Source organism: Melospiza melodia, chromosome 23, assembly GCF_035770615.1.
Source record: "Melospiza melodia melodia isolate bMelMel2 chromosome 23, bMelMel2.pri, whole genome shotgun sequence".
NCBI classification, from domain to species: domain Eukaryota; kingdom Metazoa; phylum Chordata; class Aves; order Passeriformes; family Passerellidae; genus Melospiza; species Melospiza melodia.
The window spans coordinates 10,815,904-10,836,179 of NC_086216.1; the positions used below are offsets into that span (position 1 = coordinate 10,815,904).

Below are 20,276 nucleotides of genomic sequence, written 5' to 3' on the forward strand. Positions count from 1 at the left end.
AGGCTGGAGCTGCTGTGTTTGCTGGACTTGGGCAGGACCAAGCAGACCCTGGTGGATGCAGGTGTGGTCGGTCAAATTAGCTGAGACATTTTGTGAGCTGCCACCAAGTTTGTGTTTTATGTCAGAGGAAGGGAACAGGTTGGACAGGCAGTCTCTCACTCTGCTGTCAGATTCTCCAGTGAGAAAATCAGATAATGGGTTTTAACAGGGAAAGAGAAAACCTCACAGGCAAAGTTTTCTTTTTTTTTTGTTTTGAGGTTTGTGTTTGGATCTCACCCTGCTGTGGTGGGCAGCACAGGCAGGGTCAGAGTGTCCCATGTGTGTGTGTGCCTTCCCAAAACCTGAGCTAGGCAGCTCCCTGTGCTTCTCAGAGCAGAGTTAACATCCAGGTCTTTTCACACACTCTTCTTCTCTCCATCTGTCTGTCTCTCTCCCTGTCCATGCTTTGGTGCATCAGGACTACTGAGCAAGTGAAATTTCTCTGTTTTCTGTTGTAAGTACTCTCTCCTGTACTCCTTTCCTTCTCCTTTGCTGTCCTTGTCCTCTCTCTGGGTGTGTGCTGCCCCTCTGGTCTCCATGGCATGCTGGCTCCTTCTGCCCTTTGACTTGTGCTCTCTGCTGTCTGGTTGGTGTGGTGGGGTCCCCAGGGTGGCCTGGCCTGGTGTGAGGGAGAAGAGGAGAGCTGAGCTGGGCTGGGCTGAGCTGAGCTGGGCTGAGCTGCACTGGAGGCACACACCCGTGCTTGTCCTCGCAGCATGCCGCCTTGCAGCGTCTTCTGATGGTGGACAAATGCTCAAGACCTTCAGCAGGTTTTTGTGCAATCCAGAGCTCTTATCTTGGTGCTGGGGAGGGGCTCAAACCAGCTGCCAGGTACCTGGCACAGGAGAGGGTGCAGAAAAGAGGAGGATGAGGACATGAGGGGGGAGCTCAAAAAGCAGCCAGGTGATGGGACAACCCTGGCACAGGAGAGGGTGCAGAACAGAGGAGTTTGACAAGTTTGTCTTGCTCGTGGCAGGGCATGAGGGAGAAAAACAGCGCAGAGGGATTCTTCAGTGTGATCCAGGTGTGCATGGCAGCGTGCAGAGCCACCTCTGTGTGCCCCACCTTGTGCTGGGCTGTGCTGGGCTGGACACTGCCAGAGGCTGGGGGCAGCTCCATGGACCTGGGAGCAGCTCCTGCAGTGCTGCTGGAGCCTTTCCCTGTGCCTGGAGGCTGGGATCCCTCCCCAGGGATCACACGAGCTGTTCCAGCTCAGCAAGCATCTCCTGACATGGCCCTGAGGCTGGGAGGTCCCTGAGTGTGGCGTGTGAGGGGGTGAGATGCAGGAGAAGAGCTCCTGCTGTCCCATCCATGTTCCCACTGGGGCCGTGGGGATGCGGCCGTGCCTGCAGCCCTGTGCAGGTGGCTCTGGATGGGTGTCTGCAGGAACATGGGATGGAGTTCCAGGGACAGCCTCCTCCCTGAAGGGTGAGGAGATCACCTGCAAGACCTCCTTGGGCTAAAGATCCCACCTGAGGGGCCCTTCTCCTTGGGGCAGCGTTTGTGCCTCACAGAGCGTTTGTTTGAGGCACTGCGTCACCTGGGAGATGTGGCTGCTGTGGAGAAGTCCCAGACAAACTTCCAGCTGCAGGGACAGGCCACGAGACAGCCTGGACATGCTTCTTCCTGCAGAAAGTCGACTTGCACCAAAGCCTGGGGTGCCGTGGTGCTGGGCACGCGGGGCGAGGGAGATCCTTCTGTGCCAGCTCCTTGGCAGCGCCTCTCTCCCCATCAGCCTCTTGGGCTCCTTGCTCTGCTCCTTACCTTCCTCAGGAATAAACAGCTCACAGACAAGCCCAACCTCTGTGTAGTTGTGTCTTTTGTTTGCCTGTTCCTCCTGTCCCTCCCAGCAGCCGCTCTGCCTCGGTGTTTCACTGGTGCTGGCACGCCGCGGGTGCAAGGCTGGTGCTGGGACTGCCTCCCCCTGCTTGGGCTGTCTGGCACTCACCCCACATCCCCCTCGCTGCCCCTGAGCCCCCCTGAGCTGCTGCTCCTCTCTCCTGCAGGAGTGGATGCAAGGTGAAGCAGCACGAGGCGCAGCAGCCCCTGGTCCTGGACATCAGTGCTCAGGTACGGGGGTGAGACCCCAAAACTGGGCTGGGGAGGGCTGGGCTGGCTGGGCTTGAGGCTGGCACCGTCCCTCTGGGCAGTTCCTGAGGATGGGAAGGTGTTGGGGAAGATGGAACAGGAAAGCCTTATAAACATGATTGCCTGGCAAAAGATTTTGAGAATATGGAAACTGTAAGTGAGACTGAAATGAAAGCAAGCTTTGAGGTCCCTCAGTTACTGAACAACAGGAAAACAATGGTGTGGCTGGCTGAAGGTGATCCCCTTTTGATGGAACAACACCCTCTGCTTGCAGACAGCTCCAAGGCTCAGAGCAGACCCTACAGCTTGGCAGAAGGGGCCCAAAGAGGAGTTTTTAGGGTTTAAAATGTAACACAGGATGGCAATGTAATGATTCTTATAGGCTGTATGTAAATGCTGTAGGATTTGTATCTTGTACTGGATTGGTTGGTGAGAATGAGAATATTCAACACAGAAGAAGATTTATTGTGTTGTGACAGGAACCTCGCTCTCTTACCCTTTTACTCTCTCACCCTCTCATCCTCTTTACTCCTCTCTTCTCTCAGCCCTGCTCCGAGCTGTGGCTGGCAGCTCCCAGCAGGGCCCTGCACTTGGCCCTTTGCAATAAACCCCAAATTCCACAACCAGAAGAAGAGATTTATTGTATTGGAACAGGAACCTTGCCCTCTGATCCTCTCTTTTACTCTCTCATTCTCTCTTTACCACGCTCTTGACTTCTCTCTCTTTACCTCTCCATCTTTGGGCCTGCTCTGAGCTGTGGCTGGCAGCTCCAAACAGGTCTCTGCACCTTGCTCTCTCATCCTCTTTACCACTCTTTTACCTCTCCTTAATTCTCTCAGCCCTGCTCTGAGCTGGGCCTGGCAGCTCCCAGCAGGGCCCTTTGCAATAAACCCCAAATTCCACAACCTGGCTGCACAGATCTCTCATCTCCATCCGTCCCCACCCTCCTTCCCCCCGTTGCTCCTACAGGAAGGGAGGCAGGAGCAGCTCACCTGTGGATTTGAAGCTTTCCATGCTTTCTGTGCAGTATCAGCAGCTCACCTGGTGGCCTGACCCCTGCAGGTCTTGCCTAACTGCGCGTTCTGGTCACGCAGGATGAAGGAGTGTTGATCTCAGAGCTCCCAGACGTTGCAAACCGGGATGGCCGTGCCACTGATGAGGAGAAGCTGGCCTCCACCACCTCCACGCAGAAACCAGCGGGGCTGGAGAAGAAGGCCGAGGCAGAAGATGACCTGGAGTACTTTGAGTGTTCCAACGTGCCTGTGTCCTCAGGGAAGCACAGACCAGAGGCAGGTGAGGAGCGCCCCGCTTGCCTTCAGCCCTGGGGACGTGCTGTGGGAGCCTCTGGCAAGGATTTGGTGCTGCAGCCTCGTCAGAGTGATTTATTTGCACTGACAGGGCTAAAGGCTGCTGCAGGCTCTCGTGGAACCTCACATTGCTTCCCTGCACTGTTTCCAGCATGGAAAACCATGGTCCAGGCAGCGTTTGTTTAGATTTTGTGCACAGAGCTCTCTCTCCCTGTGATGCTGCAGAGGGATGTGGGGTGAATTTGGGGAATTTAAGGTCAGGTCAGGTAGATTTGGGGGTTTTAGGGTCACTTTGGGGGATTTGGGGTCGGTGAGTGCGGAACCCGAGGGCCACGAGCTGCAGGAGGAGGAGGAGGAGGATTTTGGGGGTTTGGGGTTGGTTCAGGGGGATTTGGGGTGATTTAGGGCTCCCCCCACCAGTGCTCACTGCTGAGCAGAGCAATTTTCCCTTCAGAGCATGGACCTGGTGTCCTGGCACAGGGCTGTGCTTGATGGAGATCTCAGTAATGCCCGCACAGACCCAATTATTGCTCCTGGTGGAATTCTGCCCTCAGTTTCCCACGTAATTAGCCTCTCTGCCCAAGCCATTACGAAATAATTAAAAGCCAGGCCAACATGGCATTTAATCAATAGCCAAGCCCGAGGTGCAAGCAGGGGAAATCAGCACGGGGTGGGGTTGCAGCCTCACTTTGCAGGAACCCATTAATCATTTCTGCTGAGGGCTGTGCTGGGCTGCCAGCTGCGTGAGAATGGTGCTTTGTCCTCAGGGGAGGAAAATCTGACAGCCAGAGGGGAGGCTGGAGGCTCTGTGTGAGCATCTCCCGTTCCAGAGCTCTCCTGGAGCACCAGGGGTGAGGGCGCTGGTGCTCTGAGCAGCTGCTGAGGTGCAGAATGTCCTGTCCCAGCTTGGGGACATGGGCGCAGCTGGACTGTCACCACATGGTGGGACATGGGCGCAGCTGGACTGCCACCACATGGTGGGACATGGGGACATGGGCACGGACTGAGCTGCCACCACATGGTGGGACGTGGGGACATGGGGACAGCTGGACTGCCACCTCATGGTGGGACATGGGCACAGCTGGACTGCCACCTCATGGTGGGACATGGGGACATGGGCACGGACTGAGCTGCCACCACATGGTGGGACATGGGCACAGCTGGACTGCTACCTCATGGTGGGACATGGGCACAGCTGGACTGCCACCTCATGGTGGGACATGGGGACATGGGCACAGCTGGACTGCCACCACATGGTGGGACATGGGCACGGACTGAGCTGCCACCTCATGGTGGGACATGGGCACAGCTGGACTGCCACCTCATGGTGGGACGTGGGGACATGGGCACAGCTGGACTGCCACCTCATGGTGGGACATGGGCGCAGCTGGACTGCCACCACATGGTGGGACATGGGCACGGACTGAGCTGCCACCACATGGTGGGACATGGGGACATGGGCACAGCTGAACTGCCACCAGATGGTGGGACATGGGGACAGCTGGACTGCCACCCCATGGTGGGACATGGGCGCAGCTGGACTGCCACCCCATAGTGGGACATGGGGACATGGGCACGGACTGAGCTGCCACCACATGGTGGGACATGGGGACATGGGCACAGCTGGACTGCCACCACATGGTGGGACATGGGCATGGATTGAGCTGCCACCTCATGGTGGGACATGGGGACATGGGCACAGCTGGACTGCCACCAGAGGGGAGTGTTGGTTCCCACTCCAGGAGTGCTGGAAGGCTGGCAGGGATGGCTCATCCCTGTCCCCAGCCCTGCTCCTTGTGGCACCTGGGGACAGGGTTTAATGGTGACCTTGCTGGGGACTCCGTGGTCTTAGAGAGCTTTTCCAACCAGCATGATTCCAGCAAGGAGCTGGGGGCAAAGACACCTTCGGGAGGGGGTGGGAAGGCTCAGAGGGACCCTCCTCTGTCTCAGAAAATCTGTGTGTGCCCCAAGGTGCTGTTTCCAAATCAATTAAAGGTTGTGTTTCGTTGTCTTCAGGTTTTGAAAAGGAGCTCTGCAAGCAGATGGAAAAGGGAGGGCCTGGCATCTTCCCCGTGAGTGCCTCTCTCTTTTCTCCTTTCTGAAACGAGTTTCTCTGGGAGGTAAAATTCCTGACAAGCCCACGCAGGGACTTGATAAAAATAGCAGAGATTTCCCAGCAGGCCTGGAGGAGCCTGGCAGAGACAGAGCCATCCTGGGTGGGCGAGGGGAGGGGGAGAGGGAGGGGACAGGAGCAGGGCTGGGGACAGGAGCAGGGCTGGGGACTGGGGCAGTGTTGGGGACAGACAGGAACAATGCTGGGGACAGGAACAGGGCTGGGGATGGACAGGAGCAGTGCTGGGGACTGGGGCAGTGTTGGGGACAGACAGGAACAATGCTGGGGACAGGAACAGGGCTGGGGATGGACAGGAGCAGTGCTGGGGACAGGAGCAGTGTTGGGATACAGGCAGGGAGGGGACAGGAGCAGTGCTGGGGACTGGGGCAGTGTTGAGGACAGACAGGAACAATGCTGGGGACAGGGATGAACAATGCTGGGGACAGGAGCAGGGCTGGGGACAGACAGGACAGTGCTGGGGACAGGGATGAGCATTGCTGGGGACAGCAGGAGGGCTGGGGACAGACAGGGGCAGGGCTGGGGACAGGAGCAATGCTGGGGACAGACAGGGGCAGGGCTGGAGACAGGGATGAACAATGCTGGGGACAGGAGCAGGGCTGGGGACAGGCAGGGACAATGCTGGGGACAGGGATGAACAATGCTGGGGACAGCAGCAGGGCTGGGGACAGGGATGAGCACTGTTTGGGACAGGGATGAACAATGCTGGGGACAGCAGCAGGGCTGGGGACAGACAGGACAGTGCTGGGGACAGGGATGAGCACTGTTTGGGACAACGGTGAGCATCGTTGGGGACATGAGCAGTGCTGGGACAGGCAGGAGCAGGGCTGGGGACAGAGATGGGCAGGGCTGGGGACAGCAGTGAGCGCTGTTTGGAACAGGGGTGAGCAGTGCTGGGGACAGTGCAGAGCCAGGGAGGTGGCTGTGGGGCAGGGAGGGCAGAGCAGACCGTGGGGAGGGGACAAGCAGCCAGCACAGGTTGTGTCTCACACGGAGTGCCCAGCGCTGGCTCTGGTGGCCCCTTGGTGCTGCAGGGACCCTCGGGGCTCTGCCCTCTGGCAGCAGAGCTGGGGAGAGCACAGGAGCCCTGCTCTGCAGCCCCACAGTGCTGGGACAGCCCTGCCGTGGCCTGAGGAGCCCCAGGGGACACCCTGTGCCAGCCCCTGGCCAAAGCTGCTTGAGCTGACAAGCAGATGACAATGGGATTAGCAACATCAGCAAAAGCAGCCCCTGTGAGACAGATTAACTGGGCTGAGCCCCGCAAGGACATGGGCAAAGTGAGCTTTAATTGGTGCCCTGAGAGCCTGGACAGGCTCTGGTCCTGCAGGCAGGCTGCTGTCACCCCACAGGTACCTGCAGGAGCTCAGGTGTGCACCTGTGGGAGGCTGAACCTGCTCAATGCTGGGGTGTGTGGCCCCAAACCTGCCCCAGGGCTGGCTCCAACTCTGCCATGGCCACAGGGAGCTCAAACTGAGCAGCTGAAGCGCCAGGGGGAGAAAGGAGAGGAAAAGTGCTCCAGTGCTCTGGTTTCCACACTGTGAGGAGCAGGCTGCCTCCTCCCTCCCGTTCCTCCCTTCTCTATTTCTGGCAGCCCCTTCTCAGGGAGATGCTGCAGGGCTGTTGCTGCTCTGGGTGGGGAAGTGAGGGGCAGGCAGTGCCAACTGAGCCTTGTGCCCCGTTTGTCCCAGTGGCTGCAGTGTAGCCGTGATATTTTCTGAAAAGTCCTTTCCTTAGGATTTTTCCTCCTGAGAAGCTGAGAAGCCTCTGGAACAAAATGTGAACAATGGTTATCTGCTGCTGTGGAATGCAACAGGTGCATCTGGGATTGGTCTCATGGGGTTGTTTGGAATTAATGGCCAATCCCAGTCAGCTGGCTTGGACTCTCTGTCTGAGACACAAGCCTTTGTTATCATTCTTTCTTTTTCTATTCTTAGCCAGCCTTCTGATGAAATTCTTTCTTCTATTCTTTTAGTATAGTTTCAATGTAATATATATCATAAAATAATAAATCAGCCTTCTGAAACACGGAGTCAGATCCTCATCTCTTCCCTCATCCTGGAACCCCCGTGAACGTGGTCACAGCAGCACTGCCAGGGCTCAGATGCAGGCTCTGGGCTCTGTGTGTGCAGAAAGGGAAAATGCTGATAGAACAGGGTGGGTGGGTGAAAAGAACCCCCTGGTGACGTCCCATCCCTGGGTGATTCCCCCAGGACAATCCTGGGCTGTGCTCCATGGACAAGTGCCCCAGCGTGAGCAGCAGTGACGGCGCCCTGGCTGGCATCTGCCTCAGCGAGTCCGAGAAGGCAGCGGTGCTCACGCTCATCAGAGAGGAGGTGAAGCTCTGTCCCTGTCCCCTGGGGCTGTCCCTCGTGTCCCTGGGGCTGTCCCTCGTGTCCCTGGACTGCCCCTCGTGTCCCTGGACTGCCCCTCGTGTCCCTGGGGCTGTCCCTCGTGTCCCTGGGGCTGTCCCTTGTGTCCCTGGACTGTCCCTCGTGTCCCTTGTGCCCCTCGTGTCCCTGTCCCTGGGCTGTCCCTCGTGTCCCTGGGGCTGCCCCTCGTGTCCCTGGGGCTGCCCCTCGTGTCCCTGGACTGCCCCTCGTGTCCCTGGGGCTGCTCCTCATGTCCCTGGACTGCTCCTCATGTCCCTGGACTGCCCCCCGTGTCCCTGTCCCTGGGGCTGTCCCTCGTGTCCCTGGACTGTCCCTTGTGTCCCTGGGGCTGTCCCTTGTGTCCCTGGACTGCCCCTCGTGTCCCTGTCCCTGGGCTGTCCCTTGTGTCCCTGGGGCTGTCCCTCGTGCCCCTCATGTCCCTGTCCCTGGACTGCCCCTCGTATCCCTGGGGCTGTCCCTTGTGTCCCTGGGGCTGTCCCTTGTGTCCCTGGACTGTCCCTCGTGTCCCTGGACTGCCCCTCATGTCCCTGTCCCTGGGCTGTCCCTTGTGTCCCTTGTGCCCCTCATGTCCCTGTCCCTGGGCTGTCCCTTGTGTCCCTTGTGCCCCTCATGTCCCTGTCCCTGGGCTGTCCCTCCCTGGACTGTCCCCGTGGCAGCAGGGGCAGCTCTGCTCTGCCCGGGATGGGGGATCTGATCCCCTGCGTGGGACAGAGAGGGGAAACCCCTCCGGGCACATCCCCAACGTGTCTGCTGCCCCCCAGATCATCGCCAAGGAGATCGAGTCCAACGAGTGGAGGAAGAAATACGAGGAGAGCCGGCAGGAGGTGCTGGAGATGAGGTGAGAACTGTCCCCTGAGGGGGCATCAGGGGTGGCACAGCTCAGCCTACCCAGGCTTGGCAGAGATTTCTCTTAGTGCTGTGTCCTGTCACTGTGATATTTTCTGAAAAATCTCTTCGCCAGGATTTCTTCTCCTGGGAGGCTGAGAGGCCTCAGAGAAAAATGAAATCAGTAATTATCTGATTGCTTCTCCTGTGTTTTGCTGCTTTGGAATGTGGCTTGGGCGTTGTTTACCAACAGGTGCATGTTTGATTGGTTCCATGTGAATTGTTTTTAATTAATGACCAATCCCCATCCAGCTGTGTTGGACTCTGAGGAGTCAGTCACGAGTTTTTCATTATCATTCTTGTTAAGCTTTCTGATGTATCCTTTCTCTTTCTTTAGTATAGTTATAGTATAGCATTATATAAATGATGTGATATAATGTAATATAAATATAATATAATATAGTACAATATAGCATAATGTAGTATAATGTAATATAAAGTAATATAAAGTAATATAATATAATGTAATGTAATATAATATAATGTAATGTAATGTAATATAATATAATATAATATAATATAATATAATATAATATAATATAATATAATATAATATAATATAATATAATATAATATAATATAATATAATATAATATAATATAATATAATATATAATGATAAATCAGCCTTCTGAGAACATGGAGTCAGATTCTCAATTCCTCCTTTGTCCTGGGGACCTCACAAACTCAGCACCAGTGTTCTCTTAGTGCTGGTGCTGCATCCTGCTCATTCCTTTGCTGCAGAAATAAAATAAAAATAAATAAAAATAGAAATAAAATAGAAATAAAAGAAGTAAAATCCCATGAGCTGTGCCAGCCCTAGTGGCAGAGGAGGGTTTTGGTCTGAAGCAGCACTGACAGGTGGTGCAGCCCCAACATCTGGGATGCAGCCCCAACATCTGGGCCCTGTACCCGTGCTCCTGTGGGGTGCAGTGGTGACAGGGCCAGCCCCTCCATGGGGCAGATTGCCACCATGTCCCCACAATCAGTGGCCTCTCACCTGTTTGTTTTTTTCTCTTCCTTCTAGGAAAATCGTGGCAGAGTATGAGAAGACCATTGCCCAGATGATAGGTAAGGTGCTGTCACCTGGCCAGGTGTGCAGGGCAGGGAGCTGGCTGCCACAGCTGTCCCCACCCAATCGCTGTTTGTTTGTTCTCCATCCCAGAGGATGAGCAGAGGACCAACATGACATCTCAGAAGAACCTGCAGCAGCTCACCATGGAGAAGGAGCAGGCCCTGGCAGACCTGAACTCAGTGGAGAGGTCCCTGTCGGATCTGTTCAGGAGATATGAAAACCTGAAGGGCGTCCTGGAAGGATTTAAGAAGGTCCTTACCTTGGTTTGCCCTTTCTCCCTGCAGCTCTGGTCCCTGGACAGAGCTGCTGGTTTGGATTTTGGTATTCTTAGAGGGTTCCTGGGCATTCACACTCCATGTTTCTATGGTGCTGGGTGTAAAGCAGAAATCTGGTTTGTTAAAAACCTTTTTTTTCACGCTCAGAGCAGTACCTATCATCCTGTCAGAGCAATGTCTTTGTGCCCAGTCCCAATGCAGATGGATGTACTTCCTTTTCCAGAATGAAGAAGCTCTGAAGAAATGTGCTCAGGATTACCTGACCCGTGTCAAGCAGGAGGAGCAGCGCTATCAGGCCCTGAAAGTCCACGCAGAAGAAAAATTAGACAAGTAAGGTCATGCATGAGATTGCTGAGTGCTTCAAGACCGTGTAGGGAAGCAGCTTCATTTGCTCTGCAGAGGCTGCGAGGCAGGAGCTGAATGATGTGAAAAGCTGCATTTTACAACCTCAGGCTCAAGCGTGTCTAAGCAAGGCAGAGCAAATCCCTGAATGCACTCTCTGATCTCTGCTTATTTATTTTTTAATGGAGAACCTGAGGTTCACGGTCTATTTATGGCCACTTAACCAAGCTCCCATCTCTCAGAGCGCTCCTGTTTGTGGTACAGGAGGGGGCTGTGCAGCCCTGGGGCTCAGCAGAATGTGTAACCCCGAGTGAGGTGGGTGATGAGCAGGTTTAGCTTGGCCCTGAAAGAGCAGAGGGGCTGGAGGAGCTGAATTAACCCAGTTTCACCCAGGTTCCACAGGGCCAAACCCTCTGTTTTTCCCAGATGAGCAGAGCCAGGCTCTGCAGTTGCTGCACAGCCTCAGGACGTGCTGTGGTGTCACTTTTGTGGAGAATGACACAGGAACAGGCAGGATTGTAGAAAGAGCAAAGAAGGTTTTATTTAAGAGAACCACAAAGTTTTTATAATGACACAGGAACAGGCAGGATTGTAGAAAGAGCAAAGAAGGTTTTATTTAAGAGAACCACAAAGTTTTTATAATGACACAGGAGCAGGCAGGAGGAAGGATTGTAGAAAGAGCAAAGAAGGTTTTATCTAAAAGAACCACAAAGTTTTTATAATGACACAGGAGCAGGTAGGAGGCAGGTTTAGCTTGGCCCTGAGAGAGCAGAGTTTCACAGAGGGGCTGGAGGAGCTGAATTAACCCAGTTTCACCCAGTTTCCACAGGGCTAAACCCCCTCTGTTGTACCCAGGGGAGCAGAGCCAGGCTCTGGACGTGCTGTGATGTCACTTCTGTGGAGAATGACACAGGAAGAGGCAGGAGGCAGGGCTGTAGAAAGGGCAAAGACGGCTTTATTTAAGAGAACCACATGATTCCAGGACTGACAGACAACGCTGGGAGGGGAAAGAAGAGGTGACTGACACACCTGGGAGGGAATTATCACGGAAGGGACCCGAGGTTCTGGGGTAAACCCTGAAGTCACCCTGTGTCCCCAGAGCCAACGAGGAGATCGCCCAGGTGCGTGCCAAGGCCAAGGCGGAGAGCGCGGCGCTGCACGCGGCGCTGCGCAAGGAGCAGATGAAGGTGGAGTCCCTGGAGAGAACCCTGCAGCAGAAGGTAACACACACACACCTGCTCCTGCCCCTCCTGCTGCTGCCCTCAGCGTCCTCTTGATGCCAGAGGTGTCCTCCAGATCTTTGGTCCTGAAGGTGTTTGGGTTTTGGGATGTTTTTTTGGGGTTTTTTGTGTTTTGTGGGGTTGGTTTGGATTTTTTTTTTTTTTGGGGTCTGGCTTATGTGTGCCTGTTTGCAGAGTTGTGGGCTGGGGCTGGCTTGCTGCAGATCCCTGCAGGTCTGACTGGGATGAGGAGTTGCTGTTCTGCCCTGAGCATCCTGTTGATGCCAGAGGTGTCCTCCAGACTTTTGGTCCAGAAGGTGTTTTGTGGGTTTGGTTTTTGGGATTTTTTTTTTTTTTTTTTTTTTGTGTTTTGTGGGGTTGGTTTGGATTTTTTTTTTGGGGCAGAATGGGCACTGCTGGCTTGTGTGTGCCTGTATGCAGAGATGTGGGCTGGGGCTGGCTTGCTGCAGATGTGGCGTGAGGAGGGGTGAGCACAGGGCTCCACAGGGGCACATATAGGAGCTGGCTGCCCTTTCCCATATATCCTTGATGCCAGATGGGCCCTGCTGTTGGTCCCCAAGATCTTCTTCTCTTCCAGAACCAGGAGATCGAGGAGCTGACCAAGATCTGCGACGAGCTGATAGCGAAACTGGGAAAGTCAGACTGAGCCTCAGCACCCCCTCCTCGCCCAGCACTCTGCACTTGGCTGCTTCTCTCGTGACCTTGAGCACCTTGCCTTACCCTGGAGTCCCTGCAGGGAAGCTCCCGTGTCCAGCTGCCCCTTGGCTGCCAGACCTGTGGCTCCTGAGCAGGGCTGCTCCCTTCTCTGTGTCTGTCTGCTTCCCACAGCTCCAGGCTGGGATCCCTGCAGTCAGCTTGGGAATCATCTTGGGCTCAGGCTTGGGAATCATCCTGTGCTTGCCTGGGAATCCTGGGTTTAGTCTGGGAATCATCCTGAGCTCAGGCTTGGAATCCTGGGTTTAGTCTGGGGGAATCATCCTGAGCTTAGCTTGGGAATCATCCTGTGCTTGCCTGGGAATCCTGGGTTTAGTCTGGGAATCATCCTGAGCTCAGCCTGGGAATCATCCTGGGCTCAGCCTGGGAATCATCCTGGGCTCAGCTTGGGAATCATCCTGGGCTCAGTTTGGGAATCTGGGCTCAGCTTGGGAATCCTGGGTTTAGTCTGGGAATCATCCTGGACTCAGCTTGGGAATCCTCCTGTGCTCAGCTTGGAAATCCTGGGTTTAGCCTGGGAATCTTCCTGTGCTCAGCTTGGGAATGATCCTGGGCTCAGCCTGGGAATGATCCTGGTCTCAGCCTGGGCCTGTGTGTCCCTCTCTGGGCCTGTGTGTCCCTCCCAGGGCGTGCTGCCCTGTCCCTCTGCGCCTCTCAGGTGGGAGGTGACACCCTGGGCTCTGTGCCCCGTGGCTGGGCTGTGTCCCCACTGCCCTCTCTGTCCCTGATTGTCCCCATGGGCTCAGCAGAACAGGTCCAGCCTCTGGTGGGTCCTGCCCTGGCATGTGGGGGGTGGCAGGGAGGGACCTGCAGGCTCCTGCCCTGGGTTTGGCTGGTGTCTGGCTGGTGGGTGAAGCACAGCACAGCCTCGCCCTGCCCCTGGCTGTGGCAGCCTCAGAGGAAGGGAGCTGACATCTCTGCATTCGTGCACTTTATGAGCATTTATGGGCGCTTGGGGCTCTCTGCTCACTCCTTCCAGTCAGGCAGGGCTTGTTCCCCCCCAGAGCAGTCATGCAGCCTGCAGTACCCTCAGGTGAGGGGAGGCGGGAGGTTTCTGCACCAAGAGGTGTTTGAGAAGCAAACAGATGCTTCTCAAATGGAGATGTTGGTTCTGGAGGGCTGGGAGTGCCCATCCATCCTCCCTGTGCCCACCCTGGCCCCTGCAGGGCCCTGTCTGTGATTCCTGTGCCATGCTGAGATCAGGGCTCCCTTTCAGAGGAAGGAGCTGAGCCCTGATGTGCCTCTGGGCGCTGCAGGATTCTCTGCCTTGAATGGATAGCTGTGAAATAAGGGAAATATTTGCAGTTTGGACTGTTTTCCTGCCCAGCCTGTTGAACACTTTCACAAACCTTTTTGCTGCTACCTTTTTGTAACAGAATTGAGCTCTTCTCCTTCTATTTTCTAATTCCCCGTGTCGAGCATGCAGAGCAAACACCTGTTTAAGCCAGAGCCATACACTTGATTATATTTTATTAGTTATATAATATAGAGAGAGTTTATTCTACACTTAAGCAAAGGTGTCAGCAGCCTCCTCCAGCACACAGCTCCCCAACTCCAGTTCTCCACGTTCTTCCCTGTTCCCCAGTTATCCCAGTGACAGACTGGTCATGGAAACCAGTGGCTGACACCACTCAAAGCAGTGCACCTGTTGCTTGTGCTGGATATTCACCCTTGCACAGCTGGCAGAAAAGAAAAACCCTTTTTTCCCCTTTCTTTTTAACCCTTTGACCTCCTCACATGTCCCTTCCTGGGCTGGTGAAAAACCTTCAATCCTGTGATCAACAAGGACTATTCCCATTCCCATTTGGGAGTCTGTGCAGGTAAAGCAAACCCCTGAAACCCTGAGATTTCTGGGGCAGAAATGGCTTTTTTCTCTTGAGGAAGCAGCATTGCATCACCCCTCAGAGCTGCTCCAGGGCTGGTTTCTGGTTCGAGCCTTGGGGTCATTGCCCTGTCCAGCCCACAGCAGCACCCACAGCGCTGATGGATCGATGCAGAATTTAGGTTTCACCACTCCCCCAGAGCCCTGCCCTGCACACAGCAGTCACTGGGGGCTGTCTGCAAAGCTGTGACCCACAGGACACAGCCCTCCATCCCTCCTGTCCCCAGTGCCACCCAGTCCTGCTGTGCCACCTCCCCTCGCCCGTCCTGCGCACCCCAGCCTGGGCAAAGAAGATTCCTAAGGAATGATTTATTAACTATAATATGGTTGTAGCTCCAGATATATAGATATAAATACATGCATAATGGCTATGGTGATGTAAAACAAGGTGTGTTTGCCTTGATGGCTGCACCTCTGGGTGGTGGGGTGGTGTCAGGGATGGCACGGGGAATGGCACAGGGAATGGCACAGGGAATGGCAGGTCCCTGTGAGTGCTGTCACAGCTGGGTGTGTGTTTGTCCCCTGTTCCTTGCAGTAGGCTTTAAATGCCCTTTTGGCAGCAGCAGCAGGCCCTGCCCCTGCTGCTGCTGCGTTGCTGTTTGCAGTGTGTGTTTGCCATGCCAGCAGATCTGTCTGTAACCAAGTGCCAACCAGTGACCCCCAACTACTGATCCCTCCCTCCCCTGTGCCTCCCCCAGGCAGGAGATTCCTCTGCTTGGACCCCTCTGCTTCCAGCCATGTGTGTAACTGCCATTGCCATCGGTTTTATATGTATGATAATTTCCCTTTTATATGTCAGGTAAATATTTGTAAGAGTTATACTCACACAAATGAGATTATTATTATTATTATTATAATGATTACTAATATATTTTTTTTCCATGTTTCATTGCCTGAGTAAAGACTGTGTTTATCACTCTTGAAAGCTTTCTTGGTGTTTGTGAGGTTGGTGAAGAGTTTTGGGAGGAGTGGGTTTTACCTTCCAGTATGGGCTGTGTTCTGCCTTGTCTTTATTAATATGGTTTATATGGCTATTATTTGATTTCAAATAAGCTCAGTTATCATCTGTTCCTAAAATCTGCATTTCTGAGCTCTGAAATTCAGACCTGGGATGATTTTTCTGGCCTCCCAGCACACTGTGATGGTCCTAAGCATGGGCTGTGTTCTGCCTTGTCTTTATTAATATGGTTTATATGGCTATTATTTGATTTCAAATAAGCTCAGTTATCATCTGTTCCTAAAATCTGCATTTCTGAGCTCTGAAATTCAGACCTGGGATGATTTTTCTGGCCTCCCAGCACACTGTGATGGTCCTAAGCATGGGCTGTGTTCTGCCTTGACTTTATTGATGTGGTTTATATGGTTATTATTGGGTTTCAAATAAGTACAGTTCACAGTATGGTTAATATTTGGTTTCAGATAAGCACAGTTACCATCTGTTCCTGAAATCTGCATTTCTGAGCTCTGAAATTCAGACCTGGGATGATTTTTCTGGCCTCCCAGCACACTGTGACTGTCCTAAGCCACGCAGTGAGCTCAGGCAGCAGGAAGAGCTGAGGCAGCAGCAGGATGTGCCAGGCAGGAGAATCCTTGTCCTAATCCCTGCACTGACCCTGACACCCCTCTGTGGCCTTGGCTAAATCCTGCTGGAGCCTGAGGGGTGCAGAAATGGTTCCACTGGGAGAAAAGAATAGAACAACTGAGAATCTCGGGGATTTTCATTTGTTCTCTTGCACTTCTTCTTTGGTGGGTTGGAAAATCTGGAGGGGTTTTCCCCAGCTTGTGGTAAGAAAGGGGCTGTTCTCTGGTGGAGCAGCTGGGCTTGGTGAAGACCTTTGAAAGCCACCACAAGGTTCTGTGTCCAGAGATGGTTTCCAGAGCAGGATATGGAGCAGAGCCCAGCCCATCCATGGCAGCATCACTAAGAATCCTTGTCCTGATCCCTGACATCCCTCTGTGGCCCTGGCTAAATCCTGCTGGGGCCTGGCGGTGCAGGAATGGTTCCACTGGGCTCCCAGGGGTTTTCTGTTGTTCTCTTGCACTTCTCCTTTGGTGGGTTGGAGAATCTGGAGGAATTTTCCCCACCTTGGCTGCTACTCATGACAAAAAAAAGGGACTTAACCGTGATGGAGCAGCTGGGTTTGATGAAGACCTTTGAAAGCCACCACAAGGTTCTGTGTCCAGAGATGGTTTCCAGAGCAGGATATGGAGCAGAGCCCAGCCCAGTGTGGTGCCATCACCCAGCCCACGTCCTTGGGCAGCTGTGTCCTGTCCCCCCAGCTAAGATGGCATTAGCCCAGCCCCTGATGCACTCAGCCAAGCAGATTAGCTGTAAGACCTTAAGACAAAAGAGCAGCTGCCCAGCCCACCCTGCACTCTGCTGAGGATGCCTGCCATGAGGACCCTGCTGGCCCTGGCCCTGGTCACGTCCCTGGCTGGAGGAGGTAAGTGTCCCTCGGCTGGAGCTGCGTTTGCCTGCTAAAAATTGGTTCTTCAAAGGTATAATCACAAAAAAAAACATGGTAAAAGGGGGGTGGCTGCACTGCTCAGAGCAATGCCGTGGAATTGGGGCAGCTCTGGGCTGTTTCAGGGTTTTTGGATCAAGGCAAGATGAACACTCTTGTGTTGTGAGGTCCCCAGGATGAGGTGAGAGATGAGAATTTGACATATTATATTATATTATATTATATTATATTATATTATATTATATTATATTATATTATATTATATTATATTATATTATATTATATTATATTATATTATATTATATTATATTATATTATATTATATTATATTATATCATATCATATTATATCATATTATATCATATTATTTCATATTATTTCATATCATACTATATCATATCATACTATATCATATCATACTATATCATACTATATCATATCATATTTTATTATAATGTTACATTACATTATAGAAATTATATACTAAAACGATGCTAAGGAAAGAGAAAGGATACATCAGAAGGCTGGAAAAGAATGAATAATAAAAATCTGTGACTGACCAGAGAGTCCAACACAGCTGGACTGGGATTGGTCATTAATTAAAAACAATTGACATGGAACCAATCAAAGATGCACCTGTTGGTGAGCAAGCTCCAGAGCGCATTTCAAACCATCAGATAATTCTTGTTTACATTTTTTTTTCTGAGGCTTCTCAGGAGAAAAATTCTGGGCAAAGAAGATTTTTCTAAAAATATATTGACAGAACACGCGTGAATTTTAGCTCAGGGCAGAAGAGAGGCTGTGAGGGACAAAAAAGGAAACAGAACACAAGGCAGCAGTGGAAGCTGTGTCACTGTGGGCTAATGGAAGGTGTTTAGTGGGCTCTGACCCCATGAAATCCCAATTTTGACCATTCAATTCAGGCAATTTGACCCCACCATTCTCGGGTTGTCTCCCTGAGCTGGAGGTGGAAGCTCCGGCCCCGCTGCCACGAGAGGGCTCTGCGAGAGCCGAGCTCCACTCCAGCCCCAGCGCTGCCTTGTCCAGCCCCGTCAACATCAAAAATTCCTCATTTCGGGCACGAGCAGCATCTTCAGGTCCGGCTGTTTCTGGGGTGTGTTCTGACCGTGTTGTCAGGGGTCTCAGGTTGAGGAAGAGACGAGGATCTGACTCCATGTTTCAGAAGGCTTGATTGATTATTTTATGATATATATTACGTTAAAATGATACTAAAAGAATAGAAGAAAAGGTTTCATCAGAAGGCTAGAACAGAATAGAATAGAATAGAATAGAATAGAATAGAATAGAATAGAATAGAATAGAATAGAATAGAATAGAATAGAATAGAATAGAATAGAATAGAATAGAATGATAACAAAGGTTTGTGGCTCCGCTCTCTGTCTGACCAGCTGACTGTGATTGGCCATTAATTAGAAAGAACCCCATGAGACCAATCACAGATGCCCCTGTTGCATTCCACAGCAGCAGATAATCAATGTTTACATTTTGCTCCTGAGGCCTCAGGAGGAAAAATCCTAAGGAAAGGATTTTCCATAAAAGATGTCTGTGACAGTGTGTGGATGCTTTGAGGGGTCACACAGCTCTTGCACCACTGTCAGCTCTGCTGCTATCTAACCTGCCTGTGGGCTCCTCAAAGGACAATCTGGAGCTGGTTTGTCCCTGCTGCATCTGCCTGTCACCCTGCTTGTCCCCAGGCAATCCCTTGGGCTGAATTTCCTGATTACAGGGAGCTGCTCCCACAGGTTGGATGGATTCTCCCTTCTCCCCCATAAAAGATGTATTGAAATGAAATCTGGCACAAGAAGACAAAGATCTAGGATGGTTTTTAAATATTATGTCTAGCTGTTTTTACTGTAAAAGGAATTCCAGGACTCTCAGGGAGTCCTCTGAGGCAGAGCTCACCTGCCAGGTTTAGCTGTCATCATTTTTGAGTCACACCTGGAAGAGTTTTGCATTAATTTTGTGGACAGATTCTTAAATTAATAATAATAGTAAATTAATAAATTTTAAATTAAAACTGGGGGATAGATGCTGCATCCTGCTGCATTCCATGGTAGCACCTGCCCATGGGGTGCCCACCACCCTCACCTCCCTGGGCTGGGGGTCACCCGTGTGTGATTGTCGGGGCACTGGGACGGTGCATTGGTGTCACCCTCACTCCTCCTGCTCACCTTCGCCCAGGCAAAGCTCTGAAATGCCACAAATGTGTGGCATCCAACGAGAACGAGTGCAACCAGCAGGGATCCCACAGCTGCCCCCAGTACGCCGACGCCTGCTCCACCATCACTGCAGCCAGTGAGCGCCTGGGCTGGGGGGCTCGGGGGGAAAGGGGGGAGCACCAGAGGGTCTGGGAGGGGTCTTGGAGGGGACCAGAGGGTCTTGGAGGGGGACAGAGAATCTTGAAGGAGGCCAGAGGGTCTTGGAGGAGTCTTGAAGGGAACCAGAAAATCTTGAAGAGGACCAGAGGGTCTTGAAGGGGACCGCAGGATCTTGGAGGGGACCAGAGGGTCTTGAAGAGGATCGGAGGGTCTTGGAGGGGTCTTGAAGGGGACCAGAGGGTCTGGGAGGGAGCCAGAGAATCTTGGAGGGGGTCAGAGGTTTTTGGAGGGGACCAGAGGGTCTTGAAGAGGACCAGAGGGTCCTAAAGGGGACCAGAGGACCTTGAAAGGGACCAGAGGGTCTTGAAGGGGGCCATAGGGTCTTGGAGGGAAGCAGAGGGTCTTGTGGGGGTCAGAGGATTGTGAAAGGGACCAGAGGGTCTTGGAGGGGACCAGAGGGGCTGAGAACCAGAGGGTGAGGAGAAGCAGGGGACATGAGGCGGAGCAGGAGGCACTTTCTGCTCGAGGGGAGGAGAGAGATGCGTTAATTCCGCCCCGCACTGTGCGGGTCCCTCTCCTGTGCCGGTGACACCCAGCACAGTGCCTGACCCTCTGTCCCCTCGCCTTTCCTCGCAGACAGCATCATCAAATCCTGCTCCTACAAATCCTTCTGTGACCAGGCCCGGCGCGGCGGCTCCGGCGGCGCCACCGTGCGCTGCTGCTTCAGCGACGACTGCAACGGGCCGGCGGCTCGGGGCTCCCGGAGCGGAGCGGGGACAGCCCTGCCACCCCCTGCCGGCCTGCTGGCCACGGCCCTGGCCGGGACAATGCTGCTGGGCTGGCTCTGAGCCCCGCCCGCCTCTGCTCTAGCCTAGGGAGCGGCGGGGATGCTCCAAGGGAGGGTCACAGCACCGCCAGTCCAATAAACGCTGCAGTGAGAACCGCGTGCGCAGCCTCTGCTTGATGGGGGAAGCAAAACTGCGGGAGAAATGGAACCGGTTTGGCTTCTGGTGCTACCCCGGAGGGCTTTGCTTTGCTTTTGCGGGGATTCCCTCCCCTGTGGTCGAACAGAAGCGTTTTTGGGCTGCTCTCTGCAACCTGAGG

At 53.3% G+C, this 20,276-nt stretch overlaps 1 protein-coding gene across 4 annotated transcripts in view; it reads left to right on the plus strand.

Moving 5' to 3' along the window:
* Positions 1–15,293, plus strand: part of TACC1 (transforming acidic coiled-coil containing protein 1) — a 39,410-nt gene extending 24,117 nt beyond the window's left edge. For 3 of the 4 annotated variants that reach the window (XM_063175349.1, XM_063175348.1, XM_063175345.1), the window contains 11 exons: positions 458–493; positions 2,046–2,109; positions 3,222–3,420; positions 5,451–5,506; positions 7,776–7,898; positions 8,717–8,793; positions 9,867–9,910; positions 10,005–10,165; positions 10,413–10,519; positions 11,631–11,751; positions 12,350–15,293. In XM_063175349.1, coding sequence (XP_063031419.1) covers positions 458–493; positions 2,046–2,109; positions 3,222–3,420; positions 5,451–5,506; positions 7,776–7,898; positions 8,717–8,793; positions 9,867–9,910; positions 10,005–10,165; positions 10,413–10,519; positions 11,631–11,751; positions 12,350–12,418 — 1,057 coding nt within the window. In that variant the 3' untranslated portion in view covers positions 12,419–15,293. The remainder of the gene's footprint in view (positions 1–457; positions 494–2,045; positions 2,110–3,221; positions 3,421–5,450; positions 5,507–7,775; positions 7,899–8,716; positions 8,794–9,866; positions 9,911–10,004; positions 10,166–10,412; positions 10,520–11,630; positions 11,752–12,349) is intronic. The other variant, XM_063175347.1, reaches the window with a different exon arrangement.
* The last annotated feature ends 4,983 nt before the right edge of the window (positions 15,294–20,276 follow it).